Below are 26,767 nucleotides of genomic sequence, written 5' to 3'. Positions count from 1 at the left end.
CCGGTTATTCCCTTATCCGTATCATTCACCAAGAGATTGAGATCACCCGTTCATCACCTGATACCCGTGACGGACGCCTTATTGTACTCCACTATGTCCTGTCACCGCCTCATGCGCGTACTCTGTGGGAGATGCCTTGTTTTGGTATTTTCATAGGCCTAAGCTTCCGACGGAGAGAGTATCTACTGGGCGCGCAGGGAGCGTGGGTCATGCTTGAAGGATGAGAGCGATCTGGTATTCTATGATTGAAGGTCCTGATTCCGTATTTGGCTGCGATTCGTTGAAGACTGGTTGGGCCATGCGAGCGACAATAGCGAGTTGCCCTCAAGTGATCTCACTAAGCCATCCCTACTATCAGGAAGTTTGATGGAAGACCTGTGACTATCACATGATACCAGGTGGGCCACACCGCCGGAGACTTGGGCCGCCTCTCAGCTTGATATGGACCTCCACTGTCGATCTACAGTCAGTTTTCTCTTCGACACAGGCCTTGAATGATCATCAGCGACATGCGTCGAAATCTCCCCTGGCGATCCACGCATAGTGGTAGCACATGATACTATGGCGATTTGAGAAGTGCTTAGGTAGGTACTTGGGTAGACACCTCACTCGTCTGCCATCGCGCTTCCTGGTACACATCCGAGACGCTATGCCAAGGCCCCTCATGGAAATGGCATTGCGTTCTAGGTCCTCTGCTAATGTCGCTACCTACTTGCGAAGCACTTGCCTAGACAAACAGCAGCATTACGTAAACAACAAACCCACAACGCCTCCTTGTAGGTTACATACATACATACATGCGATGTGGGTACAAGATATAGTATGTGGCATCGTGAGAGCCGTCGCTTCTTGCGTTGAGGCTCCCCTCCAAACCACTTGCTTCAAGTACATACATCCTGTGTATGCAGGTTACTAACGGAAGGGGAAGCAAACCCCTTAAAGATGAGTTAGAAGTCCCATCTATCCGGCTGATACCGAAGTTTGGTGGACGGCGTTGTCTGGAGGGAATCAGGTAGATGGTTGTCTTATCAGATGCGTATCAGGGAGTGTATGGGGGAGATTTTACGGTTGTTGTTCTGGCCAGTTAACGTTGCTTCTCACTACGGTTATTTGGTGAATAACGGTTATTTCCCCCTGCCATTGTCGAAGCCATCAGATACAACACCAACAATGTATCAACACTCGGCTTGGAGAGTGTACAAGCCATCGTTCCTTCCTAACCTACCTAGTAGAGAGGACCAAATCGTACGATTAGCTAGTGAGTCATAGATGCCTAGTGCTTAAGCCCAACTAACGGCGTTCCTGAAGGTTGAAACACCTGGCTCAGTATACTTAATCGCCCTATATTCGGCTCTATCACCTGCGTTCGGTTCTCTTATATGCCGCTCCCTGACCTACGTTTGGCTTCTTGACCTCTGTTCGGCTCTCCGATAGGTATGTTCGGCTCTCTAACCTGCGTTTAGGTACAAGTGTTAGGTTCATTGAAAGGGTACCAGGTATAGAAGCTAAAATCTTCCCCCAGACCCCAGACCCCCTGACAAGTGATCTAGTTAGTTACCAATTTACGGTGAGGGACCGGAACCGACAACGGGGCAATGTGGGGCTGATTGATAATTCCGATTGATTAGATATCTTGGCGTCATACAGTGTTTTGAATTTAATCTCGCACAGTACATGCCGCTGCTGGCGCAGCATTTGCCGAGTTCGGAGGCAAGTTCTTGATGAGTTCATCCCACGGGCTTGTTCGCTACGGCAGCACTCTTCTGTCTAAAATCCACTGCACTTTGCCTGCTTATCACTTCCCAGACCTAGACCCAGGGCTGTGGAAGCACCGTCCAAATGGGGAACCCCCGCCAGCTGATGAGATGGGGGAGCGGAGCAATTCCGATGTGGTCTGATGTTCTCGAAGGGTCTTCGTTACGGCTGTCAGCCATACCGTGTGGGACAATGAATTGATGGTGCGATGGGCTGTACATGGTTCGATATGAGTCGGGCTGGTCTTGGTGTTCATCTACCTCGACCGAAGAATGGCATGAGCGATACCTTCAAACGAGTGCCTGTCCAGGTTACCTAGCCTAGGACTGTGGCGCTGCCTGCTGGGGGCCTGCTGCCGAGGCTAATAACTACCACTACAAGCAGCGTTGCGACGCCACATCACGAGGCTGGCGACCATGAACTGGAGCGTCATTGATTTTGATTGTATTCCATTAGATCCATGCTCGAAGGGAAGCAAGAGCTCAGAGCGATTTGCGGATACCATCGCAAGGGAACCTCAAGTCCTAGGTGTTCGAGGGGAAGGGGGGGACTTGGCTTTGTGGTCGGCAAGGAACGGCTACCGGGAAAAGCAAACCTAGCGTTCAGGAGTAAGCCCGCTCCATCTTTCCTCGCACTGTGTCTCCTTTCCGGTCCTCATGACAATGACGAGAGATGAATTTAAGATCATCAACCGCCACTGAGCACCCATTGCGGCATTTCCACTTGGAAGCACCAAGCTACTAGTGCCCTTCGAATAGTCAGCCGGAAGGTACAAATTCCTTAAAGCATCAACAAGCTGAATCGAAGAAAGCTGGTAAAGCATTCAATACTTCGACCCGGTCCACTTCGCTCTGAACCACCCTTTTTCGATTTTCGGCCATGACGCCAGCCTCCTGACACCTGCCAAAGACTTTCCATTACCACCCCTTTCCTCGCTGTCCTCGCTTCTCTTTGCTCAGCAATCGCCCCAGACAAGTTGGCGAGGCGAATTCTCAGCACAATGGCAACGCAAATTGACCTCCTTCTTGCCGAGCACTCGGCCGCGAGCGTCCCTGAGGAGCCTCATCCTGGGCCGTCGACCGCTCCGTCGCTTACATACTCGGATTCCTCCGATGAATTGGACGAGCCCCGCCAACCGGAATTGCGCCGCCGACGCGCATCGACGCGCTTGATCGCCCAGAACCCGGTGGACGTGCAGCGCATCACGGGCGAAACCAGGACGCAATTGATCCAGCGATGCTGCGGAGGCGGTTGCTGCCTCGATCTGGGACGGCCTAAGAAGGGCGACATCAAGTTTGAACAAATAGAGTTCCCCGACAACGACGCATATCGATCGCTGTGTCTGAAAATCGACCAAGTACCCGCCACACTCACTGGCGTGTGCGACTTGCCCGAACAGACTGCCTTCCTCCAGCCACTGCGAAGACCCTCGAGCGTGCCGTCTCCCGCTGACTCGGCCGTCTCGCTGGGCGAAAATGGCGCAGCATCAGCAGCAGTGGGCGGTGTCGCGAAGACGTTGCACGGTTTGAGTCTCGAAGATCTCGACACGCGGATACAACCGCCGTCCTTCGTTCAGCCGCATCCCCCGCACCATGTCTTCCCCGCGCGCATCCACAACACCCGTGAACTGACGCGCCCGGGCGCGGAGAAGCGAACTTTCCACTTCGACCTGGACGTCACACAGTACCCTGAAGGCGAAGGTGTCGACTTCAAGGTGGGCGGGGCAATCGGGATCTCCGCTCCCAACGAGGAATCAATGGTCGAGGAAGTCCTCGACCTCCTTCTGGTGCCCCGCTTCCTGCGCGACAAGCCGGTCCTGCTGCGGACAACCAAGGGACGGTGGCCCACCGTCTGGGGCGACGACCAGGCGCGCGAGCTCGTCACTACCCGGCGAGACTTGCTGACCTGGTGCTGCGACATCCAGTCGTACCCGCCCACGAAGCAACTACTCCGCGTCCTCGCCGAGCACGCCGTAGATGCCAATGAGCGCAAGATCCTCCTGTACCTCTGCTCGGCCGAAGGCCAGGGTGTGTTCTGCGATTTCCGGACGGGGCCGCATGTCTCGCTCGTGCAGCTTCTTCATGCTTTTCCGAGCGCCAAGCCGCCACTGGACCAGCTGCTCTCGGTCCTGCAGACCCTGATGCCCCGCTTCTACTCGTTGTCGAACGACCCGCACGAGTCGTTCCTGACGCGTGATGGTAAGCAGCACCGGCTCATCGAGATTGCCGTCACGGTTCATGAGACGGCGGACTGGCGCTCGGGATCCCGGACGGGCGTCGGGTCGGGCTTCTTCCAGCGGCAGGCGCTCAAGTTCCTCGAGGCCCAGAGGCAAGGCGAGAAGGACCCGGAGTTTTACATACCCATGTTCAAAGGCTTGATGGCGAACCCGCTAGCCAAGGAGTTCGTGACGGACGGGCCGATGCTGTTGATTGGCGCCGGCGTCGGCATCGCGCCCTTCCGCGGCTTCGTTCAGCGCCGCCTCAAGACGGCCAGCTGCGCCAACAAGGTCTGGGTCTTGCAGGGCTGCCGTGACTCGCTCGTCGACGAGCTCTACAGCGGCGAATGGGGCGTGCACGAGGATGAGGTGAAGCGCGTCGTGGAGAGCCGCCGTGGCGAGGGGCGCTACGTCCAGGAGGAGGTCAAGGCCCAGGCCGACCTGGTCTGGTACATCATCAACTCGGTTGATGGCCGCGTCTTTGTCTGTGGCAGCAGCAAGGGCATGGGGGAGGGTGTCGAGGAGGCGCTTGTCGAGGTCGCCATGGACAAGGGCAACCTCGAGCGGGAGGAGGCTCAGCAGTTCTGGAACCTGAAGAGAGAGGTTGGGCAGTACATCGCTGAGACTTGGTAGCCGCACAATGGCTATGATATGCTACTTGGGGTTCATCTGCCTCGACTCTCACGCTCACGCTCATGGTCATCGGATATGGCTTGGGAGACGGCAAGAGAAAAGGAGAAGGCGTTTTAGGCGCATATGGCTTTCAGGACGGCGCCAGGAGTTATGCCACTTTACACCATTGGCTCGGGCCGGCTACAACTAGAGGCATCATGTACACTTAGCTAGACTCGGAGGTGGAAGGGGCGGCCTAGCGACGTCCGTTATTTCCTGCCTGGCTGTGTGTTGACTTGACGTTCATATAGGGACCACGTATATATACAGAGTACCAATTCAGACGGCAATTTTCCGCCGTGCGCGCAAGACACGGCGTGACTATTACTACTACGGTGTATGATACAGATAACCTTTCCCAAGGTTACGGACCACGTCGGAGCCGAGAAGCTCCAGAACCAACCGTTACCGCACCCGTCAGCCCAGCCCAACCCATCGCTCAGTTTCAAATCTGTAGGTAACGGGAGACATCCCAGGACCCAGTTCGCCGGCATTCTAGAATCTACGCTGTAGAAAGAATGCTTTTTTATTCAGCCATGACACGATGGTGGGCAGGTATGTATGCACAGCCGTTTGACTCATCAAAGGAGCAGAAGTTTGATCTAATGTTACCTCTTGGTTATACTATGTGAATACGGAGTAGGTAGGCAGCATGTCCTTGTCCATGGCCCGGCAGCGAGCGTTGGTTATGCGGGCAGAGGGCGTGGCTTACTAACGTGAAGAAGCAGCAGGCCTTTAAGTTTAGTGTAAAAGCATCTTCACATCTTGTGTAATAAGAAGCATGGCATTTACTAGTACACTAAAATGCACCTCGACAGCGGAACGTGCCGTTACCGCATACGCACTCAGGCTTCGCAGCGATTGGACCAATCAACCGACCTAGGCTTTCCACATCGGTCTCGCGCGCGGCTTGCTCCAGTTTAGAGCCGTTGACTTAGTGTGGAAGGGGGCGAAACTGAACATGCAGTACATACATACCCTGAAGTGGGATTCGAAAGCTCGTTGCCCAAGTGGCAGTGGGGGTGAAGGCGACATACCTGCAAGAATGGAACGATGGAATCGCGCGCGGCTTCTGTCTTGTTCCAGATGTGGTGTGCTGGATAATCTCAAGCGGGACGAATCTCGGTCAGTTTTGCGTTGGTACTGTTCCTGGATCCCGCCTCTATATATACTACCTACCCGTCCGCCGAACATGACCACTATCCGCTCTCCCACACTCTCATCACCACCAGCCTCTTGAGCACTTAAAACACATGCGTACCGCCTTCCAATCCCTCTCACGAGCCCTCAACCCGAAGCCGCGTCCCATCCCAGTTCCGAGGACCGCTCCCATCCCCCGTACATTCGCCACCACCAGCAGCAAAATGGGCAGCACCACCACGACGCCGGCCGCCACTGCCAACGCGGACACCTTCCTGGAGCTCATCAAGGCCCGGCGCAGCGTGTACCCGCTCAACAAGGACCTCCCGATCGCGACCAGCCGCGTGCAGACCATCGTGGCCGAGGCGCTGCAGCACATCCCCAGCAGCTTCAACTCGCAGTCGAACCGGGCCGTCGTGCTGTTCGGCGCCGAGCACGACAGGCTCTGGGACATCACCAGCGACGTGCTGAAGGCGATCGTGCCCGCCGACCAGTGGGAGGCGACGGCCCAGAGGATGGCCATGTTCAAGGGCGCCGCCGGCACCGTGCTCTTCTTCGAGGACCAGACCGTCGTGGAGGACATGCAGGCGCGGTTTCCGCTGTATGCTGATCGGTAGGTTTGGTTTTTTTTTTTTTTTTTTAGTCTTATGGTGAGAATGAGCGAGGTTGCTGACAGTCAAAAATTATCCACAGGTTCCCTTCCTGGGCAGGCCACAGCTCTGCCATGCTCCAGTTCGCGGTATGGACGGCGCTCGAAGCAGAGGGTCTCGGCGCCAACCTGCAGCACTACAACCCGCTGATCGACGTCAAGGTCGCCGAGGCATGGAAGCTGCCCGCGACCTGGAAGCTGATTGCGCAGATGCCCTTTGGCGGCAGGACGGTTGCTGAGGCCCGTGAGAAGACGTTCCTCCCGCTGGAGGAGAAGTTCAAGGTCTTTGGTGCTTAATAAGGGGGCAGAACTGGAAAGGGGATGGGATTTTTTTGTGTGTTTGGGTTAGCATGGCATGGAGTTGGATGAGGCATCACTTGCCGGCTAGAAACGATACTTAGAGTAGAGTAGAACTAGCAAGATGCATTCTTAGTAGAGGCATGGTTTTTAATGCCTTTGTAGCCACTTCAGTGCACACATCTCGTCTTAATTGCACCCCAGGTATCGTCGTAACAAACCAGAAGAGCCACAAGTCTATTTTTGGAGATCAAGCATTACAACCATTACCCAAATACACCTCTTTTCTTTTTTTTCTTCTTCTTCTACGCCTTATTACCACGGCAGATCTAAGCATCCACATATCCCAGCGCCTGTCCAACCTTGACCCGCTGCCCCCTCTCCACGTTCCAATGCCACCCGCCCTTGTGCCCGCCACTCTCGTCATGCTCCGCAGCCGGGGCCTCAAACACAAGCACAATAGTGCTGCCCAGCTGGAAGCCGCCCATCTCCTCGCCACGTCGTAGCGCGTGGCCCCTCAGCACCGCGCTCGCCGCTTCGTACGTGGCCTCGGCATAACCGAGATACGGCTCGCCCCGCTTCGCCGCCTCCTCGGCAGCTTTATCCGCCTCGGTGTCCGTCGTCAGACTGTTCGTCCTCAACTCCCTGTCGAAATTGATCTTGATCGACCCGACGTTGGTCGCGCCGACGGGGACGTAGCTGAAGAAGCCCCAGCGCCAGCGGCCCAGGAGCACGACGCGCTCGTTGAGCGTGAAGAGGCCGGGGAGCGTGCGCTGCAGGTACGGCGACACGCTGTACAGCTCGCCGGCGAAGTGCCGCCGCCGCTCCACGACCCAGTTGGTCGGCGAGTGGAAGCGGTGGTAGTCGCCGGGCGCGAGGTAAATGACGGCGTAGTGGAGCTGGTGCCGGCTGCCCGGCGTGAGGTAGTCCAGCCAGGACCTCTCGCCGAGGGCGAGCTCAGTGCGCACTTCGGAGATGGACTCGGTCGAGGGCGTGACGGATTCGTCTTTGGGTCGGTCGAGGCTGCTCTTCCGCTTCTTCATGGAGCCCGAGAACAGGTCTGGAAGCGTGTAGGAGATGCCATTGACGCGGGCGAATTCCTCGTCCCGTTTGATGAGTTCTTCGCCGCTCCCATGGTCTTGAGCGCCTCGCTTGGGGGGGCCGTCGAGTGGGCTTTGGCCCGATATGCTCGGGGTCGGGCTGTTTTGGCCAAGGAGCGCGTCAATGGTGTAAGTCATCCCCTTTACTTGTTCAATGTCGCCGCCTTCAATCTGTCCGAACTGCAAAACCCTTCCGTCGGCTGGGGATAGGAGAGCGTTGGGATTCGGATCCAGGGGCCGTGCACCAGGTTTGAGAGTGCGGTAGAAGAAGGCGGCCAGGTTGGGGAACTTGCGAAGATCCGTCTCTTCGATCTCATCTAGGTTGACGCCGAAAACGAATGAATACAGTCGAAAGCCGGGTACGCGGAGGAAGGTCGGGAGCGTCAATTCGTTGAACTTGCCCCATAGCCTGGACATGGCCTTCAGGGGGAGGGTTGACATGATGCGCACCTGCCTGGAAATCCGTCAACTCCAGGGTCCGAGCCACAGACACATCAAGGTCGGGGCTATTCCTACCAAGGACCATCCGGCCGGACCCGCGGCCTCTTCTTCGGTCGTTGCTCGTGCTCATCTTCAGCCTGCCATTCCTGCTCTCTAGTATAGACCTTGTAGAACTGCACCAGTCCCAAAAACCCAACGCCGAGACCGACGGGGATGGGGTACCAGCGGAACTTGGAGTCCTGCACCTTGGATGAGGCCCCTGGCCTGTGCGACTGCTGCGAAAAGTAACGGCGGCTGAAGACGCGCTGGGTCGGGTGCGCTTGGCGCGGCGCAGCGGACCGGGAGATATGACGGCAGCCGCGGCAAGTGGTGCGGCGGGCAATTGTCGAGCGACCTAACCCGACAGTTCTAGAGGCGAGACCAATCTGTAAGGACGCCATTTTGCTTTGCTTTAGCAAAACTGCTGTCTTCGAGAGTCGATAGAGAGAGAGAGCGGTGGCACGGGTGTGTCAAGGTAGACGAACCTGCATCGTCGGCCCGTCTGTAGAAGCTACGGAGGCTCAGCCGGAGCCAATCAACGACCGAAGGGTCGAACACTGAGGGGAACCCGAGACCGGGATGTCGCTGTGTGTCCGAAAGCTCAAGCCGTCACGCTCATGACGAAAGGGTGTGCATGTGGACGAAGGAGAGCAGCCAGTGATAGAACGGCGTTTCCCGCCTGCCCAGCAGCTTGGGACCCGATCGGCTTTTGTAGAAATACGGTGGGTACTTGCATGATAGCCAATCTCGCTAATCGCGACAATAAAAGATATGGTTCTCAATCTGCATTGGCATGATCACTAGGGACTTTTATGTCGAGTTAGCTAGGGCTCAGGGTGGGGCTGAGTTGGTTAGATGTACACACTGGTACGGAGTACTTCCGTACCGGCGTACCCTGCACTGCCTGGTAAATCAAGCATGATCTCCCGATTCCCGAATGACAGCGTGGAAAGTTGAGATGGGTGTGGGAGGTGCAATGCTCGATCTTTCCAAGAGACGAGACCAACAGGACACCAAAGCACATGCACCAACATTAAAAGATGTGGCTGTTAGGCCCGCGGCATTTCTAACTTCAGATCTCTCGTTTTCGTGGATATCGTAACACATACCCGCTGTTTCTTTTCTTCCGAATTCCTGTGAAGCCCATAGAAACAGCCCCAGGCGCTATAGCAAGCCTTCCTGGTCGCGCTCGCTGTCTGATTGACGGTGATCAAGACGGTCATTGACCATTGCCACCGTAACGTCTGCTCGTCAATCCAAGCTCTCCATCGATCATTCGAGACGACGCGACGCGCATCATCTGGATTTTTATCAGTCGCGACGCAAATAGAGCGCGATGGCAGAGGAGCGACCCAATGCCGCCCCAACGGCTGCAGAAGAGGATGGCCCGCTCGTTCTCAACCTCCAGATCTTGTCGCCCTCGGCTGGCGTGCCGAGCATGAGGTTCGCTGACCTCCCTGCTGGTACGACAGTGCGGCAGCTTAAAGAGAAGATCCGGGAGTCGTTACCGAGTCGCCCTGCGGATAACCAGCAGAGGCTGATCTACCGAGGTCGGCCGTTAATCCGGGACTCGGATACGCTACAAGACACCATCGGCGAACAAACGGTACGCTCACTTGTGCCTGGACCATGAGGTCGTCGATGAGCTGCTGACCAACTGGCTTGGTAGATCCGAACTAGTGAACAACAAACGATTCACCTGGTGCTGCCAGAGACTGGTGATGTTGCACCGTCCAGCGACCCTGTGCCTCGGCCGGAAAGCCATAGCCACCATCACAACGGGCGACACACCGTCCGCCATATGTCGACCACTACCCTATCCCGGCCAGGTTCAGCACCGATTAGGGCGCCTCAAGCCGCAGCCCATCCTCCGCAGCACGCCTACCCACACCAACACCCGCACCAACACCCTCACCACCACCAGCACCAAGATCTGATTCAGCGGATAAGGCAGCTCCAACAGCGAGAAGAAGCCTTACGCGAGGCTTGGGTCCAACAACGGCAGGCCGAACGGCAGCACGAACAACACCAACAACAACAACGGCAGCAGCACAATGCGGCTCCGGTCTCGATCACGGTCGACGAATATATTATCACGCCTGTCGCGGCTCCCCCCCCTACTGGAGGATCCGGGCCAACCCCAGATCCCGTCGGTCCCCGGCCGCTCTCAGCGGCTGAAGTTCGCAACATAATCCACGGAGCTGACGCGGCACGGGCCGCTCAAACCATGACCAGCGCCATGCAACGAAACGCCGCCGGCGGGCCACCAGCCAACATGGCGGCAGAGCTCGCCCACTTCAACTTCAACACGCCCATCCAGCCCATCCAGCCGGGCGTTACAACTCCAGTTGTCCCAGGGCTATCAAGGAACACGAGTCGAGTGCCTACCCCCGACAGCTTAGGGCGGTCTGTCAGCCATGGGAGCGGCGTTGAGTCCAGCAACCCGCAGTCTCAAGCCCAGCCCCAACGCCACCCCGAGGTGTACATCCTTTCGTCGCCTACCGGTCCCCGTGGACTGCTGATCAACAGCACGTCAGAAATATACGCCAGTCCCGGGGCGCACCCTTTGACATGGATGCCCAACCCTTACCGGGCCTGGACGTCGTCATCCGTGCTACCTGGAACCCATCGCCCTGATGTTCAACTCCCTCACGGATTCGGACATGGCCAGGTGACCATTACCGGTCCCGGCCAGCCACCAGTGCATATCCCATTTCCCCCCACACACACCCACCAACCGCCCGTCTTTCAGGTCCCGCAACAGCCGGCCCCTCAACCACATAATGAGCAGCCGACCGGCATTCGCCGCCGACCAGTTGCAGGCCCCGCAACGCCTCCAGTTCCTGCAGCTCCTGCAGCTCCTGCGGCCCCTGCGGCGGCGCAAGCGGCACCTCGAATGAACCATCCCGGCAATCCGGGAGCCGGCGCACTTGTAGCAGCAGTCTGGCCGCATGTCTGGCTGATCATCCGCCTGGTTGCCTTCACCTGGTGGTTCTCGTATACCAATCCGTCCTGGGAGCGTTGGCTGTCCCTGGCATTTGCTGCCTTCATCGTATTTGCCATCAACACTGGGATTTTCAATGGAATGGTTAACCAAGCATTCCATCCCGTGAGGGAGCAGCTGGAGGGAATGATCCCCTTTGAAGATCCGGACCTCCAGCAGCAGCAGCAGCCGCAGGCACAAGATCCGCACCGGAATCAAGGAGGAATCCTTAATCAAACCGGGTCTGACGGAGCGGGCCCGGACCCCGCGCAGGCAGCAGCAAGGCTGGTCGCGCAGAGGCGACTGCGAAACGGCCACTGGCTTAGGAACCAAGTGAGGCGCATCGAGAGGGCCAGTATTCTCTTCCTGGCGAGTTTTGCTCCTGGCGTGGCCGAGAGACACATTCAGCAGCTGGAGGAACGCGAGAGAGCAGAAAGGAGGGCTGCGGAGGAGGCGAGGGCGGCGGCGGCGGCGGCTGCTGCTCAACAAGAAACCGAGGCAGAGGCCGCGCAGTCGACGGAGAGCCCGGCGACTCAAGAGGGACAGAGGAGCGAGGTGCCGGATCGGGCTCGCGAGCAGCAGCAGGCTGAGCCCCAGCCTCCTTTGGTCGAGGTATAGGGTTACTTTCCGATCTAGCCAGGCGTTGGGGACTCATACAAGTGTTGTTGTCATGTCGAAGCTGTTCTCTTTCCCTTCCCTTCCTTTGCTTTCCTTCTCTCCCCACGAGCACATCTAGGGCCAACGGTGGTGCGTCTGCACCAGGCGTTGGAGACACTCGGGCTGCTCCTGTGTTTGAGATTATGTGTTGGGAATATCTTATCTTTGGCCCGAGCGCAACGAAACATGGAGTTTGAGAGAGGGTCACGGATGTTCCGCTAGCGTTGCCTTCAAACGGGATTGTACTTAATCAGCACGCTTAGTTCACAGGAAGTGAGCAACCATACAACATTTGTGACGGTGTTCTCTGCCAGAAGAAGAATTACATGGGTAGAACCACCAAGAATATCCCAAATGTAAGAGAACTTACTGTCTTACATGTGGTTCAGGCCCCTGATAACTAGGTGCCCGATGTTTGGTCTCGGCGCCGGCGTCTTGGTGGTTCGCCGAAGTGGGGAACGCCGGTGACGTCCACTTCGGTTACCCCAGACTCGGTAGCCGTACCGAGGCTGTCACGATGCCCCGCAAACGGCAGGGGCTCCGATACCTTATACATAACGGTGACCTGGAAGGTATCTAAATTGTCCAACCTCCCGGAACAATTGCTCTGACAAGGTTCTCAACTTGCATATCTGTAGGATCATTCACGCCTGATTCCAATTGTCCTTGTCACTACGCCTTTCGTAATTTAATCCACCATGGCCGAAGCACAACTCCAGGACTTCTCGTCCCTCTTTTCCCTCGACGGCAAGGTCGCCGTGGTGACAGGCGGTTCCCGCGGTCTGGGCCTCAGCGCCGCTTCTGCGTGCGTCTTCCGGATTCCTTTCTCGCCTTTATTTCGTGCCACCTACTAACAGTTCCTCTTGTAGCCTCCTCCAAGCAGGTGCTTCTACGGTCTTCATATCCTCCCGCAAAGCAAAAGCCTGGTATGTATAGTCATAGTAATGCCTATCCATCTACGAGGTCTGGGTCACGTACATACATGGACAATACGCAACTAACGTAGCCCCTTCTATCCAGCGAGACCGCCTGCGCAGCCCTGAACGCGCAGCCGAACCTCCGCCCCGGGGCGCGCGCCATCCCCGTGCCCGCAGACTGTGCCACGCTCGAGGGCGTGAAGCAGCTGGTGGCGGGCGTGTCGGCGCACGGCGCGGACCACGTCGACATCCTGCTCGCCAACGCGGGCGCCACGTGGGGCGAGGCCTTCGACACCCACCCGGACGGCGCCTTCGCCAAGGTCATGGACCTCAACGTGCGCGGCGTCTTCAACCTGATCCGCGAGTTCGCGCCGCTGCTGCAGAAGCGCGCCAGTGCCGAGGACCCCAGCAGGGTCGTCATCACCTCCAGCGTCGCCGGCTTGGGCATCGGTACCCTCGGCAAGCAGGCCACCTTCGGGTACAGCGCGAGCAAAGCCGCCGTGCTTCACCTGGGGAGGAACCTGGCCGTGGAGCTGGGCCCCAGGGGGATTACGGTCAATAGCATCTGCCCCGGGTTCTTCCCGAGCAAGATGTCCAATGGGCTGTTGGCCATGGCCGGGGGCGTGGAGAAGCTCGCGAAGGCGAATCCGATGAGACGGCTGGGGCGGTCGGAGGATATTGCCGGGGCCGTGGTTTACTTGACGAGCAGGGCCGGTGCACATGTGAACGGGGCGGCGATTGAGATTGATGGCGGAGCGATGTGGCAGAGGGGCCAGCTGGATGTTAGTAAGTTGTAATACAAGAGGGGAAATCAGAACGCTCCGGTGGATGGTGCAAGAGGGGGCAGTGGTGCCAATACCGGTTGTATTTGCTGTACGAATGGGTTTGTCTACGTCTACAGTGACAGTACGCCTCAGGCTGCCCGAACGTCAGCAGCACTTGTCGCCGGCTTGCGAGCTACCCATGTGCTCGCCTTGTACGTCGTCTGCAGCATCGACTCCGTGTCGAGAATATACGGCGCCTCGACGCCCGTCTTCCACGACACGATCTCGAACCCGGCATCGGCTACCAGCGCCATCACCTCGTCGTCCGTTAGCTCAAAATTACCCGGGTCTGCTATGCCCGAAGTGTCGTGGCTGGCATCGCCGTCGCCCTCCTCGTGCTCATCCCTGTCCCATACGCGGCCCTCAAAGTGCCACAGCAGAGGCCCGCTGTTCACCAGGATACCGCCAGGCTTCAGACAATGGAAGATGGTCTCGAGATAGCGGATGAGGTTGGGTGCGGTGTCCAGGAAGAACACGGTGGCCACCACGTCATACACCGCCGCCCTGTCTTCCTGCGAGTACAGACATAGAAAGTCGGCAGCGCTCATGCTCATTGTGCCGACCGGTCTCGTCTGCTCCGCGCGTGTGAGCTCGGTCGCACAGTGGACATCTGGGACGGCATAGCTGCGGAGGTGGTTGGCGCGAGAAAGGTGGTTCGAGAAGGTGTGGATCCAGGGGTAGATGGTGTGCTGCTCGGCACGTGGGCAGACGTTCAGGACGTATGAGGATGCTAGCAGCTGATGGTACGATATTTCGTTGCCCTCGGTCTCGTAGCCGCTCATGCAAAGCTCAAAGACGAGCCGGCCGAGGCCCGCTCCGGGGACGAGAACCTTGAGCGGTGCATGATCCGGCCCCCTTGCCTGCTGCTCGGCAGCGATGGCGCGCATGACGGGGCCGAAGCAGGCCTCCCGCTCCCGCGCCCCCGCAGCGGACCAGTCGCGGTAGAACTGGCGGATGGTGCTGCGCGCCTTGTCGATGTCGTTAGGCTTGGCCGAGCCACTCCATTGCGGCGGCAACTGCCGCTCGCCGCCCTCGGACGGAACGCCAATGCCGAACATCTCGAGGCCCGTCTTGACGATGGTGCGGGCCAGGTCGGCGTTAGACTCGATCGCGTCGTCTATCCTGTTCAACGTGTCCAGGTAGTTGAACGGGGGCGCCGCAAGCCTCTGCCAGTGAGCCTGGGGCAGGGCATAGAAAGCCTGCCGGCGTACATGTGTACATTGGAAATGGGCAATCTTGGCGTATTGTCTGTCGTCGAGTCAGTAGCTGAAGCGTCTCGGTGAGTCAACAATTGGGCGTGCTCGCAGCATTGAGCGTCATATAATCGACCAGGGCCGCTGAGCTGCATCATATGCGCCGATGACGCATACAAACCAAGATTACTACTCACTGATAAGAGTCTAGAGTGCGGTAGATGACCTGGAGCTCTTCCGGATCATCAATGCCGTTTTCGATGCCTTGCCATTGTGTGTCCTCCTCCATTTCCTGTGTAGATCTGGATGTTGTTGATGCGGTCGTCGTAGGAGAAACGTTGGAGCGCGAAGAAATGTTGTGTTTGGCAAGCGGAGCCGGAAGCCGGCAGGTGCCTGCGTCTCTCGGAGCACGACAACATCGGTACCACCTTTATTCCGCATAACGCTGCTGACGAATCTTTGGGTCCCGTCAAAATACCAGCATGTCGTGGTTCACAATATTCAACAAATATCTGGTGGGAGAACATTTTACACCCTTACCTGACCTGACGTTGCTATAACGGGATCGCCGGGTGCACCTCGATCCGAGAGGGCTTCTGCCGGTAAGAGGGCCCACGGATAAAGCTACCTACCATTCTCCTGTCTGAATCTTTCATGTGGGCTATATACATTGTGACCGTGTATTCCGGTTCGAGTGATTGATACTTATTCAAAGGAGAACAGGAAAGGGAAGTGGTGTCTTCTACCACTGTAAGCCACCCACAACCCTAACCCCCACGACCCGTAACTCACCTTCACCAGAAGATCCAGTTGCTCCTCGACTCAACTGCAGCTCTTTCCATCAACAAGATCTCATGATTGGAAAACTCTGAAGCTGCTCTATACTACCTGGTACTCAGACCCGGAGCCATGTCTCACACAATGGAGGCACCAATCCAATCATCCTTTCCTTTACCACGGTCATTGGACACACGAGTCTTCCTCCGCTTGACCGTCAAACCCAAAGCTATTGTTCTCTTCCTCACAACAGCGTCCATGGAAGAAGCAGGCTCGCCCTCGCCGTTGGGTTCATTCGTCTATGCGTTGCCTGATGTGCGTTGCTGGAGTTGAGCCCATCTGCCCGTTCCTCCGCGCTGCTGCTAACCTTGCTCAGAGATACAAACCAAGCCAGCCATTGTCGACGCCGCTTTGCACGGTTGAGCCGACAATCGAGTTCACGACGCGGCTGGCCAAGTTGCTGGCAAGAAAGACGCAGCGCCCGACCTACGTGGGCAACTCGATCAGCCTGGCAAGCACTGGCTTGGGCGGCACTGTAGAGGAGGAGATGGAGGCATTCCAAAAGGTTGTCGAGGTCACCTTGTCCCAACTGCAACCCCTCATCGGATCCGCCCAATCTCCCTCTGATGGGGTCCGGCCGGAATAGTTGCCATGCGGAAGTTTCTGAATCGAGGCAGCAACCAACACCACACGATGCGTGTGTCGAGGTTATTACATATATCTAGAGGAGAACCTAGGCACTCGGGACTACACATACTAGTACAGAACTGCTTCAAGACGAAGCGGGGATGTGGCTACGCCCTTGCAACTTCGTCTTCATGACGGCCACCACAATCACCGCTGATACTTGTCTGGCTGCAAGTCGGCCCCCGGCCACCTCAAAGGTCCGAGGACGGTGTTTTCAACAAATGGGTTGCCGTGATAGAGGTGCTCGGTAACCCGTTGGCCCCATCTCGGGGGGGTGATCCTCGAGGATGCAGGTCAAGCCATCAGGCCTGCGAGCTAGTGTCCAACGTCATGTATCATGTTCCCGAAGACCACCGTAAAAGGAAGCTAATAAAACGACACCCTCTTTGTTCAGCAGTCAGGCCCATTTCAATGTCGCACAGGGCGTGACGTGGGCCGACCGGTGTGCTGCCACAGTATGGGGTCCTAAGATGAATAACAAGACGATTTAATGAATGAGAAGGGTAGTGGTACTTATCGGAAGGACAGGGAAAACCCCGAGTTAGTGCCCAGTCAAAGCATGAGGTTTGCAGCAGCCTGCCGACCGGATTTTTGCTTCAAGCAATTTGACGCAAGATCGCGGTGCATTGTTGGATCTTCAAGCTGTTGGAAGACCCTGCAGGTTACAAGTCCTCCACGTCGTTTGCTTGTTACTCTGTTCGCACGGTAAATATCGTACCCGGTGCCTACCTTAATAATTAAGGTAGGTACGGAAGACGGTAATCGAGCTCACATGATCAAAAGATTGTCCATTCACAGTACCTCACTATCAACGTCAGCCGGATAGATGCGTAATAGTAGTAATTTCTTTCCGGGTTATCCCTTCTGTCTCTTTCATTTCTTTCATCGTTTTCTCCTTCTTCTTAAGTTTACTTTCCATTCTTCTCTCTCCTCTTCCTCCCGTCTTCTCTTCGATACAATTTTCCTGGGTTGACTTGTTACCGCTTAGACTGTGGAGGTGCGTTTTCTGTACGGCTTTTGTGACCAGAAAATGGCTAAGGTAGTAGCTTTTGATTGGCCGTAGGGGCCATGCAGCCCCACTGTAGCTCTCGGTTTGACTTTGTACCCCGCGAAGCTGCGGGTGGCCAAAATCAGGTGGGAGATAGTAGAAGCCAACACCGATTTTGAAACACCCCACATCCGATGGAATATCTGACCTTTGAAGCTCAGCAAAATACGGATAGACGTTTACTTAATGTATTGAACCAACGCCAGATCAGCAACAACAATAGTTTCAAGGTATGTCCGCCCTAGAGACCCATTGTGTAGGTGTAGTTGGCCGGCGGTTGGCTTGTCCTTTCGCCCTTTTGACCTGCTTCATTTCCTCCTGTCTGCTTAAAGTTGCCCGCCCACCCCCTTGTGCGCAAGGCTAACAGCTTCACCCCACTTGCGCAGACAAGAGAATGCGATCACGGCCAATCCTCCGGGCAGACATAAACCACTGAAAAAGGTCCTGTGACCCGCCGCTATCGATATATTGTCTAGAGGTCTTTTTCCCTCCAAGAAAATCTCGTCGAAGAAGTCAGCGCTTGCCGTTCGTCTTTCCTAGATCAAGACACGCCAACCGCAACTAAACTCTGCCCCGCCCCGCGATACTCGACCTCGGTCCTCCGCGATGGATTGGCAGCCGAACCAGGAGTCCTTGCGGACTCTAGCAGCCTGTCTCAAGGATTCGCTGAGCGGCTTCGATAAGAATGCGCAAAAACAGGCCGAGATCGTGAGTTGTGCTGGATCTTCCTCTGTAACTGCGCGCTTGCGGTGGCGATGGCACTGGCACTAGCAAAGGGCGAACTAACCAAAAGGCATGGCGCAGATGCTCGTGCAAGCGAAAGCGAGCCCAGACATAAACAACTACTTAGCCTACATCTTCTCGAGCACCCAGCCGCCCGCGGGCGTCTCGCTGTCCGCCAATGACTGGCACCTTGTCCGCTCGGCAGCCGCGATCATGCTCAAGAACAATGTCAAGTCAGATTACAAGAAGATTCCCGAGACTAGCATCACCCTGATCAAGCTTGCTGTTCCGATGGGAATCCAGGATCAAAACTCGCAGATTCGCAACTATGCAGGCAATATTGCGACTGAGATGATCCGCCGTGGAGGCTTGTACAGCTGGCCCGAGCTCTTGCAGGACCTGTTGAAGCTACTCAGCAATGAGACGGGCCAGGTATCGAATGAGGCCCAGGAAGGTGCCATGGCTGCTATGGCCAAGATCTGCGAAGACAACACCAAACTGCTGGAGCGGGAACACAACGGACAGCGGCCCCTTAACGTCCTCCTCCCCAAGTTCATTCAGGCGACCAAGAGCCCCTTACCCAAGGTCCGCACTCAGGCGCTAACGGCCATCAACGTTTTCACGCCCAGGAAGTCCCAGGCCATGCTCAATTCCATCGACGACCTCCTACAACATCTCTTCTTCCTCTCTGAGGACCCGGTCGCCGACGTCCGCCGCCAGGTCTGCCGCGCGTTTGTTCGTCTTGTCGAGACCCGGCCAGACAAACTCCTTCCTCATCTCAGTGGTTTGGTCGAGTACATTATTACACAGCAAAAGAGCGATGACGAGGACCTTGCCTGCGAGGCCGCCGAGTTTTGGCTGTCGGTCGGCGAGCACGACAACTTATGGCGGAATCTGGAACCCTACATACAAAAGATCATACCTGTTCTATTGGAGTGCATGGTGTACAGCCCAGAAGACATTGCCATGCTGGGAGGAGAATCAGATGATGAGGATGAAGAAGATAGGGAAGAGGACATTAAGCCGCAGTTTGCCAAGAAAAACCTGAAGCGCGGTGCCGCTGCCGCTGCCGAGGGGTCGACAGAGGCAAGCCAGAGCAACGCTTATGAGAAATTGGCAAGCATGGACGAAGGCTTGGAAGAAGGCGAGGTTGAGGACTCGGACGAGGAGGGCGGCGACGAGAATCCCGATGAGAAGTGGACCCTCCGCAAGTGCTCGGCGGCAGCCCTCGACGTCTTCGCTACCGACTTCGGTGGGCCCGTGTTCACCTCCATCCTGCCTTATCTGCAGACCAACCTGAAGCATCAGGATTGGCCATATCGTGAGGCCGCCGTCCTTGCGCTTGGCGCCGTCGCCGAGGGCTGCATGGATGTCGTCATCCCCCATCTCCCGGAACTTATACCATATCTCATCACCCTGCTAGACGACCCCGAGCCGGTCGTCCGAACAATAACGTGTTGGACACTCGGCCGGTACTCGGCATGGGCGGCTAGCTTGCAAGACCCCACTCAGAAGCAGACCTATTTCGTGCCCATGATGGACGGCATCCTCAGGAAGATGGTCGACAAGAACAAGAAGGTGCAAGAAGCCGGCGCGTCAGCCATGGCGAATCTGGAGGAAAAGGCAGGGAAGAATATCGAGCCGTTCGCCGGTCCCATCATCCAGCAGTACCTCGTGTGTTTCAACAAGTACAAGGACAAGAACAGATGGGTGCTCTACGACTGCGTCCAGACGCTGGCCGAAAACATCGGTCCTGTGCTGGCGCGGCCCGAGCTCTGCAACCAACTGATGCCCGCGCTTATCGACCGATGGCAGAAGGTGCCTGATCAGTCCAGAGAGATGTTTCCCCTCCTGGAATGTCTGTCCTACGTGGCCATTGCCCTTGGCGATGCATTTACCCCTTATGCCGAGCCCATCTTCGCGCGCTGCGTCAACATCATCCACCAAAACTTGGAACAAACGCTCGCAGCCAACAACAACCCTGCGCTGGATCAGCCCGATAAGGATTTCCTGGTCACCAGCCTGGATCTCCTGAGCGCGATCATCCAGGCGCTCGACAATGTAAAGGCGGCGAAGCTGGTCCAGAACAGCCAGCCGGCCTTCTTTGAGCTCTTGAGCTTCTGCATGGAAGACCCGGCCGACGAGGTGCAACAGTCGGCTTACGCCCTCCTCGGCGACTGCGCGAAATTCGTGTTCGAGCAGTTGAAGCCGTTCCTGCCCTCCATCCTGCCCATCCTCCTCAGACGCCTGGACCTCGAGAGCATTCTTGACGAAGAGGTCGACGGCAGCTTCGGTGTCATCAATAACGCCTGCTGGAGCGCTGGTGAGATTGCCATGCAATACAAGAAAGGCATGGCGCCTTTCGTCCCGGAGCTACTCCAGCGCTTCGTCGAGATCATTTCCAACCCCATCGTGCCCTTTGGTGTCAATGAAAACGCGGCTATTGCGCTGGGCAGGCTGGGCCTTGACAACTACGATCTTCTTGCCCCGCATCTGCCCAAGTTTGCGGGAGAGTTCATCGCTTCGATGGACGACATCGACCCGACCGAAGAGAAGGCGTCGGCCTTCAAGGGGTTCAGCATGGTGGTGGCGCAGAACCCACAGTCGATGGAGAAGCACCTCTTGCGTTTCTTCACCTCCATTGCACGGTATCGCGATCTGACGCTGCAGAACCCCATGAAGAAGGAGCTTCATGACGTGCTGCAAAACGTGAGTCCCTCTTTCTTTGCACTGTTCCCTGTGACCAGTAACGCTGACGGTGATGGATGAGCAGGTCCTCAATCTCTACCGGCAAATCATACCCCAGTTCGACCACTTTGTCGCACAACTTCAGCCAGAGGACCAGCAAGCCCTGAAGGCAACCTATGCTCTATAACCCGAAATCCGAGCTCTGGTTCGAAAGGACGAAAAGCCGAAGGAACGCTGCCCGTCAAAACATGCTATGCGCGTATATGTTCTTGCAAGCCCAATACCTGACACGAGTCATGCTCCAGTAAATAACCGTCTTTCTTTGGGGCCTACTGGGAGTCTCAGAGAAATGAGACTGAGCCAAAGGACACACATTCGTGTGGGACGAATCACTTGGGGACATGATGGGCGTGGCTGAAGCTGCTAGGGAGAGAATGAATGGAATGCTGCTGAACTTCGGATCCCTCAACAAACAAAAAGCAGAGGAAGAAAAAAATGATGAGGATATTCTTTTGCGTCTGGTGGAGACTTGAGTCTCAGTGCCCGCGGCAGGTGGCAGGGTGACACTTTCCGGGATGGATGGTACGGGTTTGATGAGCACCTGTGCTGGATGGTCGGGGGTTGGAACGCTCTCCTGACGGGGCCTCCGTCGGGGAAGCATCCAGGACTAAGGGGTGGCAGGAGCGTGGTCAATGGAGTAGTGTTCTTCGGATTGGTTGAATGGCTCTGGGTTTTGTTCGGGATGAGTGGGGTTGCTCATGGCTTGCGTCGAGCAGAATTTTGCTGAAAGGCCCTACCCGGTCCCAGGATGGCGCTTAGTAAACAAAAACAAACAATATCTTTGGCGGCTCGGGAGGCCAGCGTGTTTGCTGGTTGGGGAATCTGCAAACCACGGCGATGCGGAAGGGTAATGGTGACTGTGGCTGGATCTTGGTAAAACTTTGCGGTGGGGAGGGAAGCTGCTGGGTACGAAGTGTGGATGGTGAGCTCCATGGAGAGATGGGCAGACGTACATAGCCTCGAGGAATTGCATCATGAGGGGCGAGATGGGTATGTTAGACAAGCCGGTGGTGGGGATTTGTTGCGTTTGCATTTGCACTTAGATATAGGTCATTAGATAGCCTTTAGATAGCATAGCTCTATAGTGTCGTGCTGAGGGTAGTAGTCGAAGGCGTTTGTGTGTCTGGCGTTGGCGTCCATTACCTACCTAAGGTACCTTGAGCTAGGTCGGCAAGGTCCAGTTGAGCCGTGAAATGCTTGATCCCGTATGATGAGGTCTCTTTGGTTGTGTTGTTCAAAACCGAAAGGCTGCGTATACCCTAGTGGCTAAGGTAGTAGCTACTATACATACCTGTGTCTGGCACATGTAACCACACCTGCACCTACACACGCCGGCTAGAATTTCCGGCATGTTAAGAGCTAGCTGCCCCTTTCTATCAACAAGTGGGTGAGCCGGCATTCTGCGTCTGTACCTGTTGTACACGTACCCTCCGCATTAAGTAGTGCGTGTCGTGACAACGAGGGCGGGACCTCATGCTGTTTCGGCACTTGAGGAATGCCGAGCGGTGTGCGATGGAGGTCCGTCCCTTGCAAACTCACACGATAGTTAGCGGTCTGGATGTCAAGCTACACAGCAGAGATTCGGTGATTGCCGTTTCGGCGTCAACGTTGATCAATGTCTGCAATGTGCACTGTGTACCTTGGGACGCCAGAGCGGAACAAAGACCCTCAAAAGGGGATCACCCGGTAAAGATCTCCAACTGTTGTCGACAGCCCTACTGCCCCTGCTTACCGGCCCCCCTACCGGCCCTACCAGGCGCAGTGTGGTCCCCTTCGCCCTCCCCCCCAAAAAGATAGTTAAGGGGATTACGTACCTAGGTAGTGCACATAGTATGCTTGCTGGTGATGGTGCGGAGCTGTGCCCAGTCTATTCAACCCGGTCACGGCACATTGACGGCGCCTTGTCCCGTCGGCGGTAGCGTCTCGATTGAAAAAAAAGGGGCTGCTGCACACCTCAACGCTTGTGGGAATGCCACGACTGGTGGATTGGATGGTGTCGATTCTGTGTCACCTCCCCGGTCCAGGTTGTGGCTGTGCAGCACTGCAGATGGACGCATGATAACGTTAGACCAGGCGCCAATTCTTCTTCTTGCACAGTATCCTCGTTACTCCTCCAGTCGACGACGGCCTCTGTTGAGTTGTTGCAGCCACGGTGATGCGCATGTCCAGGTAACGTCGATGAAGCAGCCCCTGAGCGCATAGTTAAAGTAACATCATGATGCAGTGTTGTTTATTGTGGCGTTCCTGCCAGCCTCGATTCTTGTTGCCCAATCAAGTGCTGCTGTCCGGCGCGGGCCTTCATGTCGACATCCCATTTCGTCTGCCGCGGCCACAAACAGGATGCGCATTCTCTAATCCGTACAGCATCCGGCGTCGTACTGTTTCGTTTCGGTGGTGATGAGAAGCTTTTCAGCCCGCTTCAGCCGCCAATCTTGACCTTGAATGAAGAAGGATGGATCGAGTGTGGTGGATTTGATCACCGTCAATCCTCGGCTCTATCGGCATCTCCCGTTTGTCTTCCTAATCTGGTAATCTTTCCTAAATGGGCTGCCAGCGTGCGGAACTCGCGCGCGCACGCGCCTAGCCTTTCCCGGACCGGTTCCCGGAGCTTCGAGCGGAGCTCGGAGCGTTTTCAGGCGCGCCATGTCCCACCCGCTGTACTGTGTGATTTTAAACATTTTATGGTTAGAAGCTCACACTTATTAACTACCTTAGAACAGAGCCGGCAGAGCAACAACGTCGGTACGTACTACGTACATTATGTAAGTGGATTTCACCTGCCCATGCGGTGCATCAGCCCATGATCGCCGAAAAGGAAGCGGGCGGAGATGCCGGATCGGGGGGAGAGATCTCATCAGCTACACCCACCGCAGTGCTCGGTGTCTAAAGCAATCCCGAACCACCACCCCCCGGATCTGGGACTCAAGTGCCGGGGCATGATAGATGGATATCCACAATCTCAAAACCTGGTGATCCCAAGTCTGAAACCTCCGAATATCCCAAGGGCAACAGACGGCCCAAACCATGGTAAATGCACGCTGCTGCACTGTTATGTATGCATGTATGTATTGTACAATACCTAGTGTAGTGTATGTACAGCACTGTGGATGTTCTAGAATTGATACAAGGGGGGAGGGTTAGTTAACGTTATGTCAACGCCAGCCACGAGTAACCGAGGCGCTCTCGCTACCGAGACATTCCAGCACCTACCCGACACAGCGACGGAGATGTGTCGATCAACGAGCCCATGGGTTCGTCCGTCGTCGATCACCTCGATCTGCTTTCCCGGCAATCAGTTCACCATGTTTTGCCCTGGTACACGTGTACTCTATTTACACTTTACTGTGTAGGTTATTTACACAGTAGACGGAGTGACGAGGTTGCCGGTCGGCAGGCTGGCGCAGTTTCTCGAACAGTCTACTGTGAGCCGGAGTTGCTTCCAACATAACATCATTGGTGGGACATTACACTCTGGTTTGTTTAGTTAGCTGCGTAGGTAGCCAGACACATGCACCACATCCGAAGTCACAGCAGGATCTTGGTCCCCCTTCAATATCATTAACACTTACATACCAAGCAAGCACCCGCCCTGGTTAGATCGGCCAAGTCCGGCCGATGTAGTGTAAGGACCGGTGTGTGACTCGGGCGTGTTCTTTCCTCTTCGAACAAGAACCAACAAAAAGCCTGCATTGAACGCTTCTCTCTCCCGCGCTGTCTCCTCACCGGGGCTTTGTCGGGGAGCCCTGGTAGACAGGGGCGAACATATTGCGAGACGGGAAAGATGTGTGGACGTCTTGAGTTGAGGCAACGTTCCAACGCTCTCAGCAAATCCGCAACTCGTCCCCATAGACGGCCAATGGATGGGGTGATGCTGCTGCTTTCTGTTTCTGTCTCGACTGCTGTGTATACTTTCAACTGCCTCCCAGCCCCCGTGTATCCGTGGATCTGCAGTGGTGAACTTCCTGACTTGGGAGCTGGGCACTGTCGTGGCATGCTGAGGAGACAGTGGGGATGCGGCGCCGCCGTCTGCTGGAAAGGAAAAACGGCTCTTACTCTCCCGGTCGCCTTCCTCTGCGAAGTATCTTGGCATTGGTACCTGTATGTACGGAGCGAGGGCTTGTTGGTTTGCTTCTCGAAGCGCCTCCGCTCACTTGACAGAGACCGCGGAGAGGGTATCGCCGTTGCGAGCCGAATCCGCGTGTCTGGTCCGGATCCGGGCCCCCTGCGGTCTACAGTAGGGGTATAGTTGCCACGCAGGCGGACGGCCCCCAAGCCCTGTAACGGTCTCTGTATGACTCCCTTGCCCACCGCGGCGGCGTAACAACACGTTAAACAAGCCTGGGATTGCCTCCTCGGCATTGGTCGAAGAACGAGCAAGCAGTGAGTCTCCGGAACTGCGATGGTATCTCCTCGGGAGCAGGACGTCGAGGGGCAGGCAAGGGGAAAGAGATTGTTTCGCGCAGTGGAGTCCATTGCCGTAGTCACTCCATCATGGGTGATGCCGCGGTGTGGCCGTCTTCTTTTGTGGCCACGATTGAACTTTGGAGGTTTGTACTCACCACCATACACGTATGGACGGACCATCATGAGAACGAACAGCCAAGAGCTATATTTAGCAGAGCCACCCACAGTCGGTACCCGGGGCTTGGTTCGCCCCCGTCGGAAGGCCCGGTTCGGGACCCCGGACTCCGCCCCCTTGATGCTTAGCATTGGCGGGCGTATGGCCGAATGAGTGCCGAATGAGTGCCGAGTGGAAGTCTGGTTTCAAGAGAAGAGCAACTTACATATTTTTTTATTAATCAGGAGTTGAGATGCAAATGGTGGCGGATGTTCAGGGTTAACATCACTTGCTTAGCGTGTTATTATCCCTCTGCCGCTCTTCCCCGTCCCGATCGGACGGGGTTGCGCCCTCAAGAGTGAGTGCCTCGGCTTTCATCGCATAGTTTCGCCGACGGTTCCGTCTGCCATGCCAACCCTATCATTGCTCAGGAGTTTCCTTGATTGCTTCGGACTCGACCCCATCATGCCCATTCAATGCTGTCTACCTCTTTGGTCCACTGCTTCCACTTTTCCTCGAAGACTTGCGGGTCACGTTTGCAGACCACGAATTTTGCGGCCTCTGTACCCGGCATTCCCCTGACATACTCACTGCTTCAAAAACCAAGTTCTCCGGGCCCCGAACTTGTGAGCTTTGTTGGTTGCCCATGGACATACAGCAGCAACTGCCTATCTGATCAGAATAGGCCGTGGGCAGCGGCAGCATGCTGAACAGAAGCCCATCAAGGTTCCCTCAGGAGAGGATCACATCACGGACCATGTGGTAACATCACGAGTGTCGCCCTGAACCAGTGTCGATGAAGAACTGCATCAGGTTGAGCAATGACCGGCTTGGTATGCAAGCCGACAAACGGTCCTTGATCAGAACCCTGTGTGTGAGGCTCCGCGATTGCTTCGTTGCACCTGGTGGCGACCCCGAATTTCCCTGTGCATGCATTATGTGGTGCCCTGACTGGTCGCCCCTGTGATGACGGAGCTGTATCGTTGCCTCGGCGCAGTCATGCCACATCTTCACGGCCCGATACTCTGGTTCCCGGTACGGCCAAGTGAGAATAGGAAACAGCCTCAACCTTGACTGCTTTGCAGTCAGCAGATCTGGTCCCGGGCAGCCGTGTGAGGAGTGGGGGGCGAACAATCTGGAAAAGTTGAGAGCCACGAGAGGGTGGAACGTTGTATGCAGCAGTTTGGTGCCCAGCAGTGGTGCAACTGATGATTGGTTCTGCAGTCCTGCATTTCGCCCAGCTCGGCCTAATGTGGTAAGCGACGTCAGAGTGGAGCCATGTCGGAAAGAAATCGAGGGGAAAGGTGCCGAGAAGGTTAACTTCAAGAATAGAAACAGTCTAAC

General features: G+C 56.1%; 10 protein-coding genes across 10 annotated transcripts; 7 read left to right on the top strand and 3 right to left on the bottom strand.

Moving 5' to 3' along the window:
• The first annotated feature begins 2,277 nt into the window (after positions 1-2,277).
• On the top strand, positions 2,278-4,727 carry B0T15DRAFT_102593 (uncharacterized protein). The gene is made up of 2 exons (XM_062861380.1): positions 2,278-2,363; positions 2,576-4,727. The coding sequence occupies exon 2, from the start codon at positions 2,756-2,758 to the stop codon at positions 4,601-4,603; it is 1,848 nt and encodes a 615-aa protein (XP_062724021.1). The 5' UTR covers positions 2,278-2,363; positions 2,576-2,755; the 3' UTR covers positions 4,604-4,727.
• Positions 4,728-6,006: 1,279 nt separating this feature from the next.
• Positions 6,007-6,728, top strand: B0T15DRAFT_490832 (Nitroreductase-like protein; the record flags this gene model as incomplete). The annotated part of the gene is made up of 2 exons (XM_062866725.1): positions 6,007-6,395; positions 6,476-6,728. 2 exons carry the CDS (start codon positions 6,007-6,009, stop codon positions 6,726-6,728), a joined length of 642 nt encoding a protein of 213 aa, XP_062724020.1.
• Positions 6,729-6,875: 147 nt separating this feature from the next.
• On the bottom strand, positions 6,876-9,086 carry B0T15DRAFT_523903 (phosphatidylserine decarboxylase-domain-containing protein). Its single transcript, XM_062868728.1, has 3 exons — positions 8,794-9,086; positions 8,345-8,694; positions 6,876-8,282 (listed from the first exon to the last, which is right to left on the bottom strand). The coding sequence occupies exons 1-3, from the start codon at positions 8,797-8,799 to the stop codon at positions 7,058-7,060; spliced, it is 1,581 nt and encodes a 526-aa protein (XP_062724019.1). The 5' UTR covers positions 8,800-9,086; the 3' UTR covers positions 6,876-7,057.
• Positions 9,087-9,488: 402 nt separating this feature from the next.
• B0T15DRAFT_102393 (uncharacterized protein) lies at positions 9,489-11,934 on the top strand. The gene is made up of 2 exons (XM_062861377.1): positions 9,489-9,914; positions 9,978-11,934. Exons 1-2 carry the CDS (start codon positions 9,645-9,647, stop codon positions 11,907-11,909), a joined length of 2,202 nt encoding a protein of 733 aa, XP_062724018.1. The 5' UTR covers positions 9,489-9,644; the 3' UTR covers positions 11,910-11,934.
• A 597-nt stretch (positions 11,935-12,531) lies between these two features.
• Positions 12,532-13,720, top strand: B0T15DRAFT_102365 (uncharacterized protein). Its single transcript, XM_062861376.1, has 3 exons — positions 12,532-12,753; positions 12,818-12,874; positions 12,969-13,720. The coding sequence occupies exons 1-3, from the start codon at positions 12,647-12,649 to the stop codon at positions 13,660-13,662; spliced, it is 858 nt and encodes a 285-aa protein (XP_062724017.1). The 5' UTR covers positions 12,532-12,646; the 3' UTR covers positions 13,663-13,720.
• Positions 13,721-13,778: 58 nt separating this feature from the next.
• Positions 13,779-15,171, bottom strand: B0T15DRAFT_508726 (N2227-like protein-domain-containing protein; the record flags this gene model as incomplete). Its single annotated transcript, XM_062867743.1, has 2 exons — positions 13,779-14,937; positions 15,080-15,171. 2 exons carry the CDS (start codon positions 15,169-15,171, stop codon positions 13,779-13,781), a joined length of 1,251 nt encoding a protein of 416 aa, XP_062724016.1.
• Positions 15,172-15,604: 433 nt separating this feature from the next.
• B0T15DRAFT_102521 (uncharacterized protein) lies at positions 15,605-16,606 on the top strand. Its single transcript, XM_062861378.1, has 4 exons — positions 15,605-15,632; positions 15,684-15,974; positions 16,036-16,344; positions 16,415-16,606. The coding sequence occupies exons 2-3, from the start codon at positions 15,792-15,794 to the stop codon at positions 16,303-16,305; spliced, it is 453 nt and encodes a 150-aa protein (XP_062724015.1). The 5' UTR covers positions 15,605-15,632; positions 15,684-15,791; the 3' UTR covers positions 16,306-16,344; positions 16,415-16,606.
• A 1,273-nt stretch (positions 16,607-17,879) lies between these two features.
• On the top strand, positions 17,880-21,019 carry B0T15DRAFT_102303 (armadillo-type protein). Its single transcript, XM_062861373.1, has 3 exons — positions 17,880-18,102; positions 18,199-20,826; positions 20,891-21,019. The coding sequence occupies exons 1-3, from the start codon at positions 18,001-18,003 to the stop codon at positions 20,990-20,992; spliced, it is 2,832 nt and encodes a 943-aa protein (XP_062724014.1). The 5' UTR covers positions 17,880-18,000; the 3' UTR covers positions 20,993-21,019.
• Positions 21,020-23,779: 2,760 nt separating this feature from the next.
• On the top strand, positions 23,780-24,319 carry B0T15DRAFT_102361 (uncharacterized protein). The gene is made up of 2 exons (XM_062861375.1): positions 23,780-23,926; positions 24,001-24,319. Exons 1-2 carry the CDS (start codon positions 23,890-23,892, stop codon positions 24,213-24,215), a joined length of 252 nt encoding a protein of 83 aa, XP_062724013.1. The 5' UTR covers positions 23,780-23,889; the 3' UTR covers positions 24,216-24,319.
• On the bottom strand, positions 24,224-25,668 carry B0T15DRAFT_102314 (uncharacterized protein). Its single transcript, XM_062861374.1, has one exon. It carries the CDS (start codon positions 25,573-25,575, stop codon positions 24,424-24,426), a length of 1,152 nt encoding a protein of 383 aa, XP_062724012.1. The 5' UTR covers positions 25,576-25,668; the 3' UTR covers positions 24,224-24,423.
• Between the last annotated feature and the right edge of the window lie 1,099 nt (positions 25,669-26,767).

The sequence above is a fragment of the Chaetomium strumarium genome (assembly GCF_033439665.1).
Source record: "Chaetomium strumarium strain CBS 333.67 chromosome Unknown B0T15scaffold_2, whole genome shotgun sequence".
In the NCBI taxonomy this organism is placed as follows: domain Eukaryota; kingdom Fungi; phylum Ascomycota; class Sordariomycetes; order Sordariales; family Chaetomiaceae; genus Chaetomium; species Chaetomium strumarium.
The sequence above is the reverse complement of the archived record's forward strand: the minus strand, read 5'-3'. Positions and strand labels throughout refer to the sequence as shown.